General features: G+C 38.9%; 1 protein-coding gene across 3 annotated transcripts in view; it reads left to right on the forward strand.

Moving 5' to 3' along the window:
• Positions 1-20851, forward strand: part of SLC2A9 (solute carrier family 2 member 9) — a 296562-nt gene that overhangs the window by 149601 nt on the left and 126110 nt on the right. For all 3 annotated transcript variants that reach the window (XM_069069870.1, XM_069069873.1, XM_069069863.1), the window contains one exon: positions 7321-7431. In XM_069069870.1, the coding sequence (XP_068925971.1) occupies positions 7321-7431 (111 nt within the window). The remainder of the gene's footprint in view (positions 1-7320; positions 7432-20851) is intronic.

Genomic DNA, 20851 nt, shown 5'->3' on the forward strand with positions numbered 1-20851 from the left:
ATAGATAGATAGATAGATAGATAGATAGATAGATAGATAGATAGATAAAATAGATAGATGGATACAACTATATTGATATAGATAGATAATATTGATAACATGTATCTAAAACAGATAAATAGATAAAATACTTGTCATCTTCATAACCTTTTGTGTGTGCATATGTGTCATAGACTCCTTTGACTGTCTGGTGAAACCTATGGACCCCTTCTATGAATAATATTTTTAAATAAAATACAATACAAAAAAAATACATATTAAAGTAAAATTATCAAATATTTTTTAAAAGTTTGTAAACACCCAAGTTAGGAACCTCTGATTTAATAAAAACTTTATATTTTTATATCAGTACATACAAATACAAAGAAACGATTGAGTACTTCCTTGGTTTATGTAAATTGTTTCCAGCAGGACTACTAAGGATATGAACACCCCACGATCCTTAAACAAGAATGCACTAAATCTCCTTCATAGTCAATTTTGAAAAATTGAGGGATCCAAGAGTTTGAAAGAGGGTTTTTTTTTCTTTTTTTTCTTTCCTCAGTCTAACAAGGCTCCATTTAAAAGGGGAAAAATGTAGTCTTACACTTGGGTTCAGAAAAAGTAACCTTATAAGATGAGGAAGGACTATCTGGACAGCTTATTCAGCTAAAAAGAGAAACGTGGCTCTTAGTGGACTTCAAGTACATAAGATGTGCCACCACAGTCAGATGTATTCATAAAATGTTGGACTGTATTAAGAATCAGTTTCCTAGACCAGAGGTGGTTGCTCCACTCTCCTTTGCCCTGTTCATATAGCCAGTTACCAGGTGAGGAAGTTTTTCAGCCACAGGGATTCATGAAACCATTTCCCAAGGTATAGTGGGGCTGTGATCTGCATTCCTATGGAAAGAGAGAAGTCATGTATCGAAACAATAGGGTTATCCGATAACTGTATGCACAAGGGAGAGCTAGAGAAGGCTGAGGTAGGAAATATTGATCTTTCACTAAGTGAAAGATGAATTGTGTATGATTGCCAGTTGGGAACGGATACCAGAGGGAATCGTCCATTCTCTTCTTGTTTTCTTAGCCATTCCTTTCCTTTATCCTCTCATATTTCCTACCCAGCTCCTTCTGGGTTGATAATTGTGCCCCATGGTGAAAAGGGGTGTTCTGTCTAGCAGCTTATTCTACTGGCAAGTTGTTCAAGTAAGTGATCAGCCTGACTGAAGATGAGGCGTGTGCCTGCAGAATCTCCAGAGGTTCTCTACGGTTTATCTGCAGTGACCTGTAGTATCTTTGGTTTCAAGAAGTAATGATCAGTTTCATACAACAAAAGACAGATCGTCTATGTAGCCTGAACTTTGTGCTGTCCTAGGTCCATATATACCCGCAGAGGGAAATGTTTCGTGCACCAGTGAGTTCTTCTTTCCAGGCTTTTATTAAGCAACTACTGCATACGAGGTTCTCTGCTCATGGAGTTGCAAAGAATAAAAACAACACAGTGCCTGCTTTTAAGAAGCTGCTAGTCTGGGGAGGGGCGGAGATAATGACCCATAAATCATATAAATAGATAACTATAATATCAACTAAAGTTCGTTGAACTCCAAGAACAAATTTGAGGTGATACAAGAAATATTTAAAAGGGAGAAAACAAGTTCAGTGGGGAAGAAATAGCAGAATCTTTCCCCTTGTATCCTTAGCACATCTTTAAAATGTTTGTTGATTGATTCATGGAAGAAGTAGCCTCTGAGATGAATCTTGAAGTATAAGAAGGATTTCAACAAGCAGAGAGATGGAGGGGCACAAGACATGGGGATGGAAGGGGAAGGGTGAGGTCAGAAAACAACTAATTCACTTTGCCTGAAAAATAGAGTAAGTGAAAGAGAAAAATAATACATGAAAGACAGCTAGGAAAATACAAAGGAGCCAGATAATGGAGGGTCTTATGTGCCAGATTAAGCCAAAGGGAGCCACTGAAGAGTTTTGAGCAGAAGATGGATGTGGACATAACTAGTCATTAGGAAGAGTGTTTTGGTAGATATATGAAAGATCAATTGGAAGTAGACAGCGGAGGCATGGAGACCAGTCAGAGGGTCGTCCAAGCAAGAATTGAACTAGAAGGTAAAAGAATGCTGGGATATGTCACTTTGTCCTTACTAAAGATCAAAGTGTTGGTCAGCCTGTTCATCAACTTTGACTGAAGGTGATCCATTGGGCATCTTCACTTGGAAAGGCACCTTAGAAATAAAATTGTCTACTATCTTGATTTTGGTGTGGAAATCTAAGTAGAGAAATAAATAATACACTTCCAGAGAACAGGTGTCTTCACCAGAGGGGTTCATCAACTTAGCTTTGGAACCATACCCTGGGGCTGAGCTATCCTGACTGGTGGGTGAATGAGGGAAAACTCACATAATCCACTGCTTCTAGCCATCCCCAAACCATGCTTTGCATCCCATCCAGTCATAATCAGGAGACCAGGGCCTCTCCAACTTAGAACATCTCTCCTGTCCCATTCTTAACCATCTCTTCCCCACCTGTACCACTGATTTTCACCCCAGATTTGGGGAACAGCAATAAAATCAATGTCACCAAAGCTCCTAGAGGGGTTGTGCAAATCTACTGTTCTATAGCCTGTGACTCCTCAGGCCAAAATCCCCTTTTTTATCTCCATTCCCCATCATATGTTGTCTCCTATCAGGGTGTAAGCTCCAAGATAGCAGGAACTGTCTCATTTTTGTATCCCTAATGTCTACCCCAGAGTTTGGGACACAGAAGGTGTTTTTGTAATGCTTATTCATTGAGTCATTCATTCACTGAAAGAGATCTTATCTTCTTAGGCCATGTAAGGTAGAAATTTGATGTAGATAAAAGTAGAATAAGCCTAAAGCCTTGCTATGGAAAAAAGGAGTGTTCTTGGGGGAGATTTTACCATTTTTCAAACTCACTGAATGATTGCTTACTGTGTTGCATTCATTCCTCAGGGAAGGTCTAGCCCTGAGGTTATCATCCTTGTTGTATGTCTCTGATAGAAGGAAGGTAGAATGGATAAAGGGAACAGCAAGAAGCCCCATTGGAATGGAATGCAGAGTGAATTGCTTAGTATCTGGGCTAAGATAATCATGATAAAGAACCAAAGAGATGCTGCTATGTTTGGGAATAGCTTTAGGTCCTGAGCCAAGGGAATTGATTTATGGCCTCTTGAAATTCTTTCTGTCCATAGCTTAAGATCCTTCTTGGTTACCACAGGAGAGTGAAATGAACCCGGACATGTGCAGATGTAGAGGGAAGAGAACTCAACCTTAACCTTTCCCCTCCCTCAGGGATTCCCATCTCAAAATGGATGAAGGGAGAATGAGGGATACTGAATACATCTCCAGAGATTTATAGGCAGTGTGGTAGGATGATAGATTTGGACTCACAGGACCCAAGGCAGCTCAGTGACACAGTGAATAGAGCACTGGTGCTGGAGTCAGGAAGAATTGAATTCAAATCCAGGCACAGACACTTACCTAGCTGTGTAACCCTGGGTAAGTCATTCAACCTCTACCTGCTTCAGTTTCCTCCTAATAAGATCATACTAGCACCTCCCTCACAGGATCAATGTGAAGATCAAATGAGATCATTTCTACAAAGCCCTTGCTATAGTGCCTGTCACACAGTAGGTGTGTAAAGCTCATTCTCTTCAAATCCTGGCTCTGCCACATGACCAGAATAGAGTTTCTTCATCTGTTAAATGAAGGGGTTGGATCTGGGGGCCTGTGAGTTTCCCTCTGCCTTTGGTCCTCTCACCTTACAACTGACAACAGTTAGTATGATGACAGCTCTGTGAAAAACTAACCATAACAAAATAGCAAAAATGTATTTAGTCCTTTAAGGTTTGCAGAGCTCGCTACATGTGTTATCTCATCTGGGCCTCAAAACTAAGATGAGGAAACTGAGGCTAAAAGAAATTAAGGGATGTTCTCAGGACCACACAGCTAACAAGTGTCTGAGGCAGGAAATCCTGCAACGTAGCTGTGTCAGGGATAAGCAATTGACGGAGGGGTGAAAGACCCCTTTAAAGACATGCAAACGTGTGGGAAAGAACAAATGGCCTTGTTGGACTGTATAGAGTAACTGTATATGCAATTGTATAATATGTGTATATTATACATTTACATAGAACATAATAGTATGTGACTGCATAATTGATTGTTATGTGCTACCGTGTTTCCCCGATAATAAGACCTATCCCGAAAATAAGCCCTCCCCTTACTGTGTAAGATTCCTCTAAAATAAGCCCTCCCCCGAAAATAAGCCCTATTGAGATTGCTACTGTAGTGAAGGTGATCCCCTGCACTACACGCTACATTAGAGTACCCTCTGTATGCACCGTCCCCCCCCCCGTGAAACGCACGCTGCACTCCGAGCTGCATCCAATCAGAGCTGCAGCAGTGAGCGCGTTGCTTATTGAATAAAGGTACATTTTTTTGTTCACATTTACCTGTTTATTAAAATTGCTGTCAATGTTCATTAAAATAAGCCCTCCCCTGAAAATAAGCCCTCTGGTGTTTTTCTGTCCAAAAAAAAAAACTAATAAGACAGTGTCTTATTATCGGGGAAACACGGTAGGAGCCATGAACATACCCTGGCAGCACGGACAGCATATATGGCTGCAGTAGGAACAGATAAACAACAGGGTGGGCGGTAGGAACCCAGCAGAAGGCAATGTCCATCTCGGAAGTAAAAATGGCAAAGGCACTTGTCAAAGACCAGAGAGAGGCACACCAGCCCACCCTGAATGCAAAGTACCAGCTTCTCTCCATTGCCCATTGTCAGGACAGCCAAGAAAGGCAACAGTAGTGAAATTCTATTGCCTGTGATCTGGTCCTGAGCTGGAGTTGCAGTTCTGGCTTGGTAGCTCTTATTTTGGGGGCAAAGCAAGGAAGCTGTGGGGACATGCTGATGAAAGTTCATGTAAGGCTGGTGTTCCTGGGATAATGCCCATCTGGGCTAGTCCAAGAATCTTGTTCTTTATGAAAAATAGGAGTTGATGTCCCTTTTGACACTCAGAGTAGTTTGATGCTAGGAAGAAGTATCCTTGGTAGGGGCACTCCCTACTATGGGTTTAGCTATGGGCAGCAGGGAGGACCTTGGGATCCAGCCTGGATAGGTCATGTCATTAAAGGAAGAAAATGAGGATGAACTATGACCCCAGACCAGGCTAATGCACCTTGGGAAATGGAGTATATTTTTGGAGTTCTCCCCATCTCCACTTTCAAGGAGTTGAACGCAGGAAAGAAAGATGTTCATGGTCATTAGCATCTACTGTAAAAAGCCTTGGTTATAGTAACAGACAAAAGAACTGGGCCAGTGATTTCATTATTACAGGGAGCTGCCAAGTAAAGAAACTCTACCAGTGCAGGTCAATTTAGAATCTTAGAGCCCAGAGCACAAGAAGTGACTTACCCAGTCACAAAGCCAGTGTGGGTGAGAAGAAGGACTTGAATTCAGCTCCTCAAGATCACTTATCTACCCAATATACCAGGCTGACACTTGGTTCTAGAGACAGAATATTTGGGCAGATGGAGTGTAGTTCTGACCTACAATGACATTTCTTAAGTACAACCTGAGAGGGACTGGGTCAGAGGGAAACAGCCATTTATTCATTGAACAGTTTAGTACATTCATCTTTTTTTCCATCTAAGCCAATCATTCAATCAGTGATCCAATAACTATTTGTTGAACATTTGCCATCTTGTATGAAGAACTAAGATATCAGAATATGTTGAAATAAAACTGTTGTGGTTTGATTGGTTTTGGAGAAAGGATATTCCAAAATTAAGTCCTGATGAGGAGAAAGTTCAAATGCGGAGGTGTGAGAGTGCATCTTGGGATAGAAGACCCTCTAAAGGACAGGGGTTGCTATTGTGATGGGAGGAGAAGACAGGAGTGAGGGAGTCAAAGATACTCTTTAATCCATGATTCCAAATTTATTTCAATCAACTGACAAGTATTTATTAAACGCCTACGATGGGTAAGGCACTGGGACATAAACACAAAAAATGACACAATCCCTATTTCACAATGAGCTGGCATTCTTTTTTTTAAGCAATCTTAAAGTAACTTGCACAAGGTTACACGGCCAGTTATTTCTGGGTGTGGTGCTGAGTATCTGAGCCCAGATTTGATCCAGGTCGTCCCAACACTGGAGCCGGTGCTCTTACTCGCTGAGCCACCTGGCCGCCCTTAAGCAATTGGGGTTAAGTAACTTGCTCAAGGTTACACGGCCAGGTGTTTCTGGGTGGGTGCTAAGTGTCCGAGCCTGGGATTAGATCTCCAGGTCTTCTCAACACTGGAGCCGGTGCTCTTACTCGCTGTGCTACCTGGCCGCCCCGATGAGCTGGCATTCTAATAGGTGAAACAACAAAGGCATATAAAAATATGTTAAGCCCAAATATAATGTTAATAAATGATACATGCATATATGTATATGTACATGTATCTGTTGTGTGCATATTTATGTATGTATATACACACATATTCATATATACATATAATTTAAATATAAATTATTGGGATGGATAACACTAGTAGTTAGGGGAAAAATAAGGAAAGGCTTTATGCAGAATATAGTGTTTGGGATATGTCCTAAAGGAAGAGAGGGACTCTAACATAAAAGTAGAGAGGATGTGGATTCCAGATACGAGGAAGTCTAGTACAAAGGTGTGGAGATAAGAGATGAAGTGTTTTGGTTTTGTTTGTTTTTGTGAGAGAAGAGAGGCAAGTTTTATTTGATTGCAGATCATGGGAGAGGAAGCATACTCAAAAGAAGAGGGCAGGAAAATCCAGGTTTACATTTAATACCTTTTTTTTTTTTTTACAATCCATTAGGATGGAGTGCAGTGTAGAATCACAGAGCCTTGCGCCTGAAAGGGACCTTAAAGATAATTCCTTCACTTTATTTTATTTTATTTCATTTTTGCCTTTTGGAGGGGGGAAGGCAGAGCAATTGGGGTTAAGTGACTTGCCTAAGGTCACATGGCTAGTAAGTGTTAAGTGTCTGAGGCCAGATTTGAGCTCAGGTCCTCCTGACTCCAAGGCCGGCCCTCTATTCACTGCACCACCTAGCTGCCCCTCCTTCATTTTACATATGAGCAAATTGAAGGGAAATGAGTTGTTCACAGTCACATAGCAGAGCCAGGAATAGGGTGCATGTCTCTTGATGTCCACCCCAGGGATGTTTCTACCATATAACTGTGGTTCAGGCTTGTGACTTCTAGGGGATGCTACTGTGCCTGTATTTAACATTGAAAATACCTCTTACACAAAACCCTGTTTTCTTTTCTGATATAGATTTGGTTCTACACAAATAATATCTTTTCTACTGCTGGGATATCTACAGAGAAGATTCCATATATAACCCTGAGCACTGGTGGAATTGAGATTTTGGCTTCCATCTTCTCAGTAAGTAGTTCAGCTATGTAACGAAAAAACAATCTTACAGAGTGCAACAAAGCAAGTTTTTCTCAGAACATATAAAGAAAAAAATAATACCGTATTCTATCAAAATGCCCTTTTCATACTGAAGAGACCTTTCATTTTAGAAGATTTCCAAGAATTACCTTAGAACCAACAAGAATAATTTTTCTATCGTTTGTCTTCATTCTGGGAAAATAATTTCTTTTGTATCATTGTAGAGCCTAATGGATTCCTCCTATTGATAAATTCCCCCCCCCCTTTTTTTGCTATTTCTCTTACTGTTTTTCTCCATCTACCCCTTTTTATCTCAGTATAAACCATATGCAAGTTAGGCAAGTGCTGAGATATAGAATAGATGCCAAATTAGCTTTTGTCCATCTCAGGGAGTCTTACATAATCCTCTTAATCACCCTGAAACAAAACCTCAGGGTCATCTGGGTTTCTTCCATCTCACTCCACATCCAGTCAGTTGCCGAGTTTTATCGATGCTCCCTCTACAAGAGAGGGTTCTTTACTTTTTTTGATTCACGGACTACTTTGGTATTCTGGTGAAGCCTATGAACCCCTTCTCAGAATGATTTGTTGCCTGCATTTATAACTAAAGGAAAAACTAAATTTCACTTTAAAGTTAGCAAAAATAAATGTGTATTTTCCCATCCAAATTCATGGACTCTCTGAATTTATCAATGGACCCTTTGAATCCCAGGTTAAGAACCCCTGCTGTACCATGTGTCTTACCTCCACTTCCTTCCTTCCCTTCCTGCCCTTGCCACACTTGTCATCTTGCTCATTATTTCTCATCTGGGGTATTGCAACAGACTCTTAAATGGTGTCCCTGCCTGCATTCAATCCCCTATTACATTCAGCTGACTTTAATAGAGCTAGGTTAAGGGTTCCCAAATATTTTCAATCCTCCATTGCTGACTGGCTTTCATTTAGCCTTCCTGTATCCCTTATTCAGTATAAGAGGTTACTGTGCACAGGCCCATAAGAAGAGATTGTTTTCATAAAGAAAACTATATTTGATATATCATATTTTTATAATATCATAAAGTTATTAAATGTTTATCTGAACATAGTCAAATAAGTTAGTGTAATGGAAATGCAAATTTAAAGATCTTCCCTGCCCCTAGGCTAAAGTGTACCTGGAGCCTGGGGTGGGAGGCTTGTTTTTCAGTAGATACTTTTTGATTGGCCAGTGGGTCCAAAAGGTTGTTACATTCTCCAAGCCAGGAGAAGGCTATATAAGCCCTGATGTGTATCTTTGTTTTGGGGGCTCACTTTGAGAAGTGTTCTGTGATTTGATATGGATTCTGGGAAGCCGTTGTCTGGAACCCCCCCCCCCCGGCTTTGAAAAACCCAGATGTTGAAACCCAGATGTTGATTGGGTATGGATGTAATGGCTGGACAGTTTGGAAAGCTGTCTACTTGATCTGTTTCTGTCTTGATAATTCTGCCTGTATACTTTGAAGTTCAGGGTGCTGACCTTTTTCCCCTGAACGAGGTAAACGATATATGTTTGACTGATTAAAGTAAGCTTGTTAACCCATTTTGAGTTGCTTTCCTTTATCAAAGCAGATCCAAGAACCTGTATGGGCAGCAAACCCTGAGGATGTGCTTGGGGTGCTTGCCACTACAGTTAGTGAGACCATTGATTCTGTTTCTTTTCAATCCATAGCTTTAATTTCAATATAGTTTTTTGTTTTAATATTTTATATTTTCCTAATTATATGTAAAAACAATTTAAACTTTCCTTTTTCACAACTTTGAGTTCCAAATTCTCTCCCACCTTCCCTGCCCTCTCCTCTCATTGAGAAGGAAAGCAGTTTGATGAAGGTTATACATATGCAGTCATGCAAGATGTATTTCCATATTAGTCATGTTGTGTAAAAAGCACATACAAAAAAACCCAAGAAAAATAAGGAGAGGGGAAAAAACAGCATGCTTCAATCTGCATTCAGATTCAATTAATTCTTTCTCTGGAGGTGGACAGAATTTTTTATCCTACGTCCTTCAGCATTTTCTTGGATCTCTGTATTGCTGAGAATAGCTAAGCCATTCAGAGTTGGTCATTATACAATTCAATACAGTTTTTGAAAGAGATATTGACATTTCATTTCCTACCTCCTTTTTGTTTTTTTCCCTTTCTGGCTTTGATTGAGAACTGTACTGATAATCCTGATTCACAGATAACAGTTATCAGTGGGAATGAAAGTTTGCTAAGTATGTTTCATAAGAAAGGGACAGACTTCTCCAAGGGTACACCAAACTTTTGTAATTTCATTGACTGGAAATCAGTTAGGAGTTTCTGGTTATTGCAGAGATAGATGAGCATCTCCTGGGTCATTGTTGTTGATATTTTCTAGCTCATGATGATTTGAATGTCATATTCCAGTCTCATTCCTTTGATTGCAGTCAGTAAGAATTATTGATCTGATTGACTCAAAATTTTCAAATGTTCTGTAGTGTTCCCTCCATTTCTTACCCTGCCACCATTTTCCATATTTTCTCCAAATGTATTTTCCCTCCATGCATGCTACGCATTTTAGAATTTATAATAAGGTAGGATAGTTATTTACCAAATAGTCCCCATAACCTTTTGGCAAGCTTCTTGTACTCCTGCGGAGTGTGAGAACCCCTGAGCTAAACAGAAATTAGTTTCAGTTGTCACACTCAAGGACCTCACAGACAAATGTGAAATCCCCAGCCATCACCAGTCTTCTTGATATTTGTCTTGCCAATGGACTTCAATGACTCTGTAAAGGAGAGTGAGGCTGATGACCTTGTGCAAATATGCCTCATTTAAATTTAATACAGAAGTCAAGACATCACTTTTGTGATGTCATTGGTCTTCTTCAAAAATGAAGAACAAACAATAACAATGCACACACACACACACACACACACACACATATATATATATGTGTATGTATATATATATATATATTTCCCATAGTCCCCTATGCCCACCTTTGCAATAAAGTCACTGAGTATCACAGTATGTGCTACTTTAATTTGGAAGGTCAATAAGTCATCCTCATACTAACTGATAAGAGCAGTAATAATAATGTCTTACAGCACTCTAAGATTTGCACACTACTTTCCTAGCATGAGGCTGAGTACACATATTATTATCTCCATTTCTCAGATAGGAATCTTTAGTCTCAGAGAAGTTAAATGAATCGCCCTTTGTCACACAGTGGGTCAGTGTCAGCGGTGAGATATGAACTTGGTTCTCCTGACTCCAAGTCCAGTATGAGACCACTTCCTGCTAATCTATAAGAAGATTCTAAGCTATGGAGTCCTGTGACAGCATAGCAATTGGTTCCCAAACTTCACTGTGACTATCCATGTGACCCACTCTTCTTTGCTCCCCATACTTTTTACTCAAGGGGAGGATATGCAAGTTTGAGAATTCTGGAGTTAGAAGAGATTACATGCATTTCTCTCTGTGTGCAAACTTTTTTTTAACTGGGTTAAGCAATTAAAATTAGAATGCTACCAAATCAAATTGTATTCAACTCAGAGAAGAACCTTCTTTTTCTAATTGCATCCTAACTCCAAATTAGTATCTCTTCTGTTCAGCTTACCAGCAGTATTAACTGCTATAGAAAGATTAAGGTGAATGAGGATTTTAAGAAAACCATAAGATTTCATATTTAGCAAGTTATACATAACCTACAAAGCACTAAAATGTTCTCAGTATGGAGTCCATGAACTTATTTATTTTAATGGTTTGATAAAGATATATAATTGACTTCCTTTGTATGCATATATGTTTATTATTATTATATTTATTTTAAAGTATTATTTTGGGAAAGGGTCAATAGGATTTACCAGACTACCAAAGGGGTTCTTTACACAAAAAAGGTTAAGAACCTCTGAATTACACAATAAGATACAAAAGAATTAGATAATGATACAGGATACAACTAAATGCACAAGAGAGAGAACATGGTATAGTGAAAAGAGTGAGTGTCATGGAATCAGAGGGCCTGGGTTCAGATCCTTATTCTGATATTTATTAACCATGATCCCAAGCAAACCTCTTAGCCAAGTTTCATACAAACATTCTTTGCTTTCCCAATTCCTGATTTCAACTTCTCGTGATTCTTCTTCATCTCTTTCATATTTATAGAATTTCAGAGTTATAAGGGAATTCAATGGCCAGCTAACCCAACACACGTATGGGGGAAATAAATCTTTACAACCTAAATGTTATCCATTCAGTTTTTTCTTGAAGTACTCTTGTATGGGGGAACCAATAACCTCCTGAGGAAACACACTTTTCGATAGTTCTAATTGTTAGGATTTTCCCCCTTAAAACAAGACTATATTTGCTTCTTTATAACTTCCATTCATTTCTCCTAAATATGCCTTCTGGTCCACTGCCCTAGGCTTGGGATCTGTTTTACTTGTTAACTTTCTGCTGGCCAAGATGGAACATGACAGAAAGGCCGAACTGCTTTATCAGTAGCTGGGCTTACCTAAGAACCTTGGAGAGAAAGTCTTTGTCATCCCATTTACTATTTATGAGACCTTGGGCAAGTATACTTTTTTAAACATGTATATATCACTAATTATATTTTTTCAATTAGCAAGTACTAATTTTCCCTTCCTTCTACCTCCTCACTCACTGGAAACAAATTAAAAAAAAACACAAAATCCTTGTAATAAAAATATAATCAAACAAAATTTCCTGCATTAACTATATTAAAAAAATGTGTCTAATTATTTACTTTTTACCCATCACCTCTCTGGAAATATTCTTGGTGGGTAACATTCTGGATCACTGACCTTCTGGAATCACTATTTGTCATTGCATTAATCAGAGTTCTTAAGTACTTTAAGGTTGTTTATATTTACAATGTTTTTCCTAGGATAAATTGTTCTAGTTCTGCTTCTTGCCCCCTGTATCAGTACATGTTAGTCTTCTTAAGTTTTTCTGAAACTATCCCTTTCACCATTTCTTACAATGCAACAGTGTCCCGTTACATCTATACACTATAATTTGTTCTTCTGTTCCCGAATTGATGAACACATCTTTAGTTTCCAGTTCTTTTTTTAATTAATTTTTAATTTTCAACATTCATTTCCATAAGATTTTGAGTTCCAAATCTTCTCCCTCTCCATCATCTCTTCCCTCCAAAAGATGGGGTGCAATCTGATGTAGGCTCTACATGTACATTCATACTATAGTTTAGTTCCATGCATACTTTAGTTCCTAAAAAGGCAAGTCTTTTGAGACTTTTCTGGGCCTTAATTTCCATACTTGTAAAATGAGGAGGTGGATTCAGTTCTAGATTCTATGCTCATTAAACAGAAGACCTTCATAGGATGCAGTCAGCCCTGAAAGTCAGCAAGCCAGAATGGTTTGCTGTGCATTGATTTTGTCCAAAAAGTACCACGAGACCTTATAGGAACTTCAGGGCAACAGGAGACTCAGACTATATGTGTCTAAGAGATCACTGTTTACCATCTAATAGAACAGAAGTATCCCTCAGAGAAAAAGAAATTACCATGACTTCCTTGGCTTGGCATATAAATACCTTCATTCTAGAGGATCAGTGATTAAGTTTGAAGAACTGGAACTTATGTAAAACAGCCCAATAAAGGCAGCAGAAAAAGACTCCCTAGAAAACCACCAGTGTCCTTGGGGAAATTAATGCTGTCAAGGCAAACTGAAGAGCAAATTCAATCAGTACCACAGGGCCAAAAAGCTTAACAATGGCTCTGGTCTAGAAAATGGAGAAATGGGAGCTGGACAGATTGGTTAGAACATTACTGAAGTGATCAAGGACCATTCAGATCTCTTTCAGGCCTCAGTGTTCATGTAGATATAACTAGGAAGTTGGACTTAATGATCTTCTCAGAGTTCACAAAGACACAGGATATCCTTTGATAGTGAGACGTTGGGTGTTAGAGGCAAGATGGCAGCATAGAAGCAGGAAAACTCATATGCTCCCTCCATAACCACCTCAAATACCTATAAAATATGACTCCAAACAAACTGTAGAGCTATATAACCCACAAAGTGACAGAGAGAAACAAATCTCCCGGTGAAGGCAGCCTGGCAGGGAGGCCAGCACAAAGGGTCCATCACAGTGTGCTGGGACCTGAGCCCAGACACACGTGAGCCCATGGTTTTAGCCTCTGTGTGGCCCTGGCTAGAAGGACTTCAGGAAAGTGGATCAGCAGCAGCTGGGGTGGTTTCCAGAAATATCAACCCATAAATGCCAAAGACAAAGTGAGAGGTCAGTGTAAAACTCTGTTGGAACTGGGGAGGACTAGGAGTGTGGTCTAGCCCCTGTCCCACCCCACCCTCAAGCGAGAAGCATGTGGCTGCTTCAGAGCTCCCGGCCTGCAGATTGTAGGGAACCAAGCAACCATTCAGAGGGTAATTGCTCTTGCTTTAACCTGCCTGTATCTGGATTGTGGTCTTGGGTGGTGTTCCTGAGGTGTGGCCAGTGAGCCAGAGTGTGTGGGGGCTGTAGAGAAGGTGCCCCACTAATAGCTCCAGCAGCTGTGAAAACACCAGCAATTGGGACAAAGCTCCCTTCTGGAAGCAGAGTTCTACCATGGCAAAGAGCTCAAAAGTCAAGTAATTGGCTGCAAATATGAGCAAACATAGGAAGCACAAACAAACCATTGAATTCTTTTTTGGGGACAGAAAGTATCAAGGTGTGGAGCTGGAGAAAGACATTGAAGTCAGAACTTCTCAACCAAAAGCTTCCAAGAAAAATATGAAGTGCTTACAGGCCATGGAGGAGCTCAAGAAGGATTTTGAAAATCAAGTAAGAGAAGTAGAGGAAAAATTGGGAAGGAAAATGAGAATGATGCAAGAAAATCATGAAAAGAGAATCAACAACCTGATTGAAGAAAATAGCACCTTAAAAAATAGACTGATTCAAATGGCAAAAGAGGCTCAAAAAGCCAATGAGGAGAAAAATGCCTTAAAAAGCTGAATTTGCCAGATGGAAAAAGAATCTCAAAAGCTCACTGAAGAGAATCATTGCTTCAGAATTAGATTGGAGCAAATGGAAGCTAATGACTTTATGAGAAATCAAGATACTATTAAACAGATCCAAACAAATGAAAAAATAGAAGGCAATGTGAAATATCTCATTGGAAAAACCACTAACCTGAAAAATAGATCCAGGAGAGGTAATTTTAAAATTATTGGACTACCTTGAAAGCCATGATCAAAAAAAGAACCTAGAAATCACACTTCAAGAAATTCTCAAGGATAATTGCCCTGATATTTTAGAAGCAGAAGTCAAAATAAAAATTGAAAGAATTTACCAATCACCTCTTGAAAAAGATCCCAAAAAGAAAACTCCTGGGAATATTATAGCCAGGTTCCACAGTTCCCAGATCAAGGAGAAAATATTATAAGCAGCCAAGAAGAAACAATTTGAATATTGTGGAAACACAATCAGGATAACATAGGATCTAGCAGCTTCTACAATAAGAGAATGAAGGGCTTGGAATATGATATTCCAGAGGTCAAAGGAAGTAGGATTAAAACCAAGAATCACCCACCCAGCAAAAATGAGTATAATGTTTCAGGGGAAAATATGGTCATTCAGTGAAGTAAAGGTAATTCAATGAAGTGAAGTACTTTCAAGCATTCTTGATGAAAAAACCAGAGTTGAATAGAAAATTTGACATTCAAATACAAAAAGCAAGAGAAGCATGAGAAGGTAAACAGGGAAAAGAAATCATAAGGAACTTATCAAAGTTAAACTATTTGCATGCCTACATGGAAAAACTATAATTGTAACTTAAGAAACTTTTCTCAGTATGAGGATAGTTTAAGGGAATATAAATATATATGTATGCGTACATATATATGTCTATATAGGAGGGTATATGTGCATATGAATACATATGTGAGTGTATATATGTGTACAGGTATACATAGACAGAGGGCACAGGATCAGTTGAATAGGAAGGAATGATATTTAGAACGTGAAATTGAGAGGTGAGAGAGGAATATAATGAGAGGAGATGGGCAGAGACAGAATGAGGTAAATTATGTCATAGAAGAGGCAATGGATAACTGTAACAATGTAGGGGAAGAACAGGAAGGCAAAAGAGAATGGGTCAACCTTACTCTCATTGAATTTGCCTTAGGGAGGGAATGACATACACACAAAATTGGTATCTTGCCCTATAGGAGAGTAGGGGGGAAAGGATGAGAAGGAGGATGATGGAGGGAAGGGCAGATTGGGGGGGGAGGGTAGTTAGAAGTACACACTTTTGAAAAGGGACAGATCAAAGTAGAGAATAGAACAAGTGGGGGGGGCGGGATAGGATGGAGGGAAATATAGTCAGTCTTTCATAATATATCCACTATGGAAATGTTTTGTGTAACTACACATATACAACCTATATTGAATTGCTTATCTTCCCAGTAAGGGTGGGTGATGAGGTGAGAAGGGAAAGAATCTGGAATTCAAGGTTTTAAAATCAAATGTTTTTTTTAAATTATCATTATTATTATTTTTTACATGCAACTGGGAAATAAGATATACAGGCACTGGGGTATGGAGATCCATCTTGCCATACAAGAAAGTCAGAGTGAGGATGAGGGATGATATAGGAGAGAGCAGTTTGGGGGAGGAGGTATACAGTGGGATTGCTGTTCTGGGGTGGTGGGTAGGGGAAAGACATGGAGAAAATTTGTAACTCAAAATCTTGTGGAAATAAACGATGTAAACTAAAAATAAACATAAAATTTAATTTTTTTAAAAAAATATATGTTATTCTATAATGGGATTTAGCATTTAAAGGAACCTTAGGTCTCAACTAGAACAGAGGTTCTTAACCTATTTTTATGTAACAGACCCCTTTGGCAATCTGGTGATGCCTATGGACTCCTAAGAATAAAGTTTTTAGAATGTATCACATAAAATACACAGGATTACAAAGGAAACCAAAGTTTAGTGAAAATAATTCATTTTCCCATCCAAGTTCATGGATCCCTTCAAATCTATCAACTAAACCTTTGGGGATCCATGGACCCCAGATCAAGAACCCCTTATCCAGTCCCACTTTTTTGTTACCTATCAGGAAATGAGGCCCAAAGAGGCAGTAACTTGCTTTCTACTACACAGGGAGTAAGTGATGGAGTCAGGGTTTGAATCTGTTTCCTCTGATTCCAAATCTAGTCTTCTTCAACATCTTGATTCAAGTGGGAGGCAGATTATGCAAAGACAGTGAAGGAGGGAAATAAAGTAATAGTCCAGGTATGTTAAAAAAAAAAGGGAGATGATAGATAGATAGATACATAGATAGATAGATAGATAGATAGATAGATAGATAGATAGATAGATAGATAGATAGATAGATAGATAGATAGGTGGATAGATAGATAATCCTTCCCTGATTATTAGGGTAATGTAAAAAGAAAGCTTTGGGGACCAAGATTTTTCATTTTACCCATTCCATACAGTGTAGACACCAACATACTTGGATCATCTAAGAAGATCTTGAACAAATAAATTTTCCTGCTATTAAATATACATGATGCTAGTTGCTAGGATAAGAATCCCTTATATTATTCCATTTATACTCATAACAACTGTGTATGGAAAGTGGTGTTTTATTTTTGCCATTTTTCAGATGATGAAGCTGAATCTCTGAGGGGTAAAGTGTCTTGCTGAAGGAAGTTGGGGAGCTGGGTTTTGACCCCATGTTATTCCTGCCTATTGAAATCTTTCCCTTACTTCAAGGCTCAGCACTGGGGACCCTTCTGTAGTGCTTTCCCAGATCTTCCCCTCCCCTCCCAACTGAAAGCCTTTTCTCCTCCTCAGATTTTCTTAGCATACTCCCCTTGTATCTCTTGTTGGTTCCCCCATTATATTCTACCTTAGATCAAAATTGTTCATGGATGTGTTCCAGGCTCTCTCCACTGGATCCTATTTCTTCAATTCAAAGACCTTGATTATGAATAACAATGATAATGATACTAATATTTACAATAATGATCATAAGTGATGGTAGATGATGAGGATGGTTATATGGTTCCATAGGCTCAAACCAGTCAAATCATTCAGTAGTTTGTCTCTCTAAAACTTAGGATATTTTAGAAACATGAGTTTCATGAAAGATGAGTGGTTTGGTGGGTTAGGAAACATCTTGCATTAGAAATCAGGAAAGCTGATGAATTCTAGTCCTGGTTTTTCCCCCAGTGATGCCTCCCTTTCATCTAGTGCTTTCAGGCTTACAAAAGGCAGCACTTGTGTTCCTCCTGCAGAGCCCCTCAGAATATCCTGGCCCAGGAGTGCACTGGCCATTCTAGCTATGGAGTCAAGGGTGGGAGGCTTAAAAAGAGACTACATGTGGAAACGAAAACAGTGGTCAGAGAAATGCTACTCAAGGCAGCCTGTGCAATGCAAGTTTTATTGACTCCATTTTGTAAGCTAGAAGACTGAGTCCTAGAGAGAGGAAATTATTTTGATGGATAGTAATTGCCTAGGAAGCAGCTAGGTGACCCAGTGGGTAGAGGACTGGGCCTGGAGTAAGGAAGACCTGAGTTCAAATATAGCCTCAGATATTTATTAGCTGTGTGACCCTGGGCAAGTCACTTAACCTCTGTTTGCCTTAATCCATTAAAGAAGGAAATGACAAACCATTCAAGTATATTTGCCAAGAAAACTCTGTAGCCAATATTAGTGTGCTATGGTCCACAGGGTCATGAAGGGTCGGATGTGACTGAATTACAAAACAGCAACAACAAATTTTTAGAACCAGGGTTCAAAACTTAGTTTCTTCTAGTCTTAATTCTTTCATTTGTTAAATGGAGATAATAACACTTGTCCTGTTTACTTCACAGGATTGTTGTGAGGACCAAATGAGAGATAATGAATGTGAAAACGTTATGAAAAGCCTAATTGCTATGGAGGGTAAGGTAAAAAATGAGATGGAGTTGGAGAGAGAAAGAGAACATTCCCAAGATCATAGCTCCAGAGCTGGAAGCTGAGAAGTCATCTAGTCCAACCTCCCGACTTTAAAGATGAGGAGAGTGAGGCCAGTGAGTCACTTGCAGAACGATACATAGGGAGAAAGCATCAGAAACAGGACATAGTTGAAGACAAAAATCAGAACTTACTAAAAATGGACTCAGAAGAGATTTGCCCTTTTTAGAAGGGCTTTTGGAGCCCCACATTAGAAACATAGAACAAAGGTTTCAGAGGAAAAGAGAAAAAAACACAAAATCAGAGTTAGACATTTTATGACCTTGATTAAACACACACTTCATTTTGACTGTAGGTGAATGACTGGTCATGCCAGTGAGCAGAGGCACAGGCTCCAAATTGTATTTTGTTTTGAAAATTAGAAACTTGATTCGATTACCTGGATCCTTATGGGATGTAGACAGTGAATGTATTTCCCCTCCAAATGTATATCATAAAAATGCTGAAGGAGCTTAGCTTTACTCTCACGGTTCAGTGGTAAAGACTTTCACAGTGAGAGAAAAAAAAGTTTTTCATTTTTAAATATATTTCAGCACCATGCCATCACAAATATGTTTTAAAATAGACTGGCCAAGTTGTAAATTCTTTGCAGTCTCTTATAAATTTTTAAATTTTACGGTGGAAGAAGATTTCAATTTAGAAATCATCAGTGTTAGGGCAAGATATAACCATATGTAAAACATGGGATGTTGGATCTGGAAAAGACCTTCCAAAACACTAAAGGACCTTAAAACTTGAACATAGAATATAGAATATCATCTGTCCTATCTTCAGCAAGTCATTCCCACTGTCTAGTACTCAGTTTCCTTAGAGGACTGGATTAGTTCTTTAAGGTTAGCCTAGTTCTGATTCTCTAACACTGTGTAATAATAAGTCTTAGAACTTGTAACAAAGGATGTTAATGTTGGAAACAACCTTAGAATAGAGAATAGAGGATGGTAGAGGGGAAAAGGTATTAGAAGTCATTTAGTGCAAACCTCTCTCTTTTATTTTGTGTTGTTTTTTAGTTAAATTTCGTGGTTTTTTAGAAGGATCCAGTTTCTCTTCCTCCCACCTTTCCTCAGACCCCTACAATTTGAGAGAGTAAAACAAAACCTGTTTTAAAACATGTATGTTGTTTGGTCCATCATGTCCAACTCTTTGTGATCCCATTTTGGGGTTTTCTTGGCAAAGATTCTGGAGTGATTTGCCATTTCCTTCTCCAACTCATTTTATAGATGAGGAAACTGAGGCAAGTAGGGTTAAGGGACTTGCCCAGGGTCGTCACACAGCCGGTAAATGTCTGACGCTGGATGTGAATTCAGGAAGATGAGTTCAAACCCAGTGCTCTACCCACCGTGTCACCTCGCTGCCCTTAATGCATCTATAGTCAAGCAAAATAAATTCTCACATTGGCCACATGCAAAAAAAAGGTCAGTATATTGTCTGAGTTAATCACCCCTCTGTCAGTGAGTTTCATCATGAGTCTTCTGAAACCAGAGTGTATCATTGACTCTATTGGCATTCTTATGTCTTTCAAAAACTGTTTGTCTTTATAGTATTACTGCGTATAATATATATTTTACATAATATATATGGTATACATATATTTTGCATTTAAGCTATTTTTCTGGTTCTGCTCTGCATTAGTTCATACAAAACTTTCCAGGTTTATATGAAACCATAATCTTCATCATTACAACATAAAAGTCTTCCATCACATTTCCGTATCATAACTCATTCAACCATTCCCCAATTAATTGTTACCTGCTCAATTTCTAATTCTCTGTCACTGCAAAAAGAGCTGCTATAAATACTTTTGCATATCCTTAGAGTTTGTTTTGCTTAGGACAAATCCCTCCCTTAACATACATTTACCTCCTCCTCTTCCTTCCCTGTTTCCCTGTTAAGGCAAATGTATTTCTGTACCAACTGTGTATGTGTATTTATTCTTCCTTCCTTTAACCAGTTCAGATAAGAGTAAGGGTCAAGTGTGATCTACTCCCCCACTCCTTCCTCCTTGTTTGTATATAAACTTCTATTTGTCTATCCTATGTATTCATGATCATTTCCCCCTTCTTCCCTCTCCCTTCCCCCCTGCCCATTGTATTCCTCTTCCTCTCCTTTTTCATTCTTCTTTCATCAAAACATAAGAGAACCACTCCCATGACCACTGTCTAATTGGACTCCATTTATGATCCTTAAAGATGATAGAATTCTGAAAGGACAGATATACCATCTCCCCATATTAGAATGGAAGGAATTTATCCTCCTTTATTAGCCTTGTGATTTTTCAGTCATCTTTACCTATTTATGTCTCTCTTAACTCCTATGTCTTCATTTCAAAGTTTCTACAAAGCCAAACTTCTCTTTTTAAAGATGGGGAAATGGAGTCGAGTGAGATAAAGTGGTCCACCCAAGGTAATGAGCCAGAGAGAGCGGCA

This window comes from Petaurus breviceps, unplaced genomic scaffold (genome assembly GCF_028583685.1).
Source record: "Petaurus breviceps papuanus isolate PSGF00001 unplaced genomic scaffold, PetGlider_PUasm1.0 140, whole genome shotgun sequence".
Classification (NCBI taxonomy): Eukaryota; Metazoa; Chordata; class Mammalia; order Diprotodontia; family Petauridae; genus Petaurus; species Petaurus breviceps.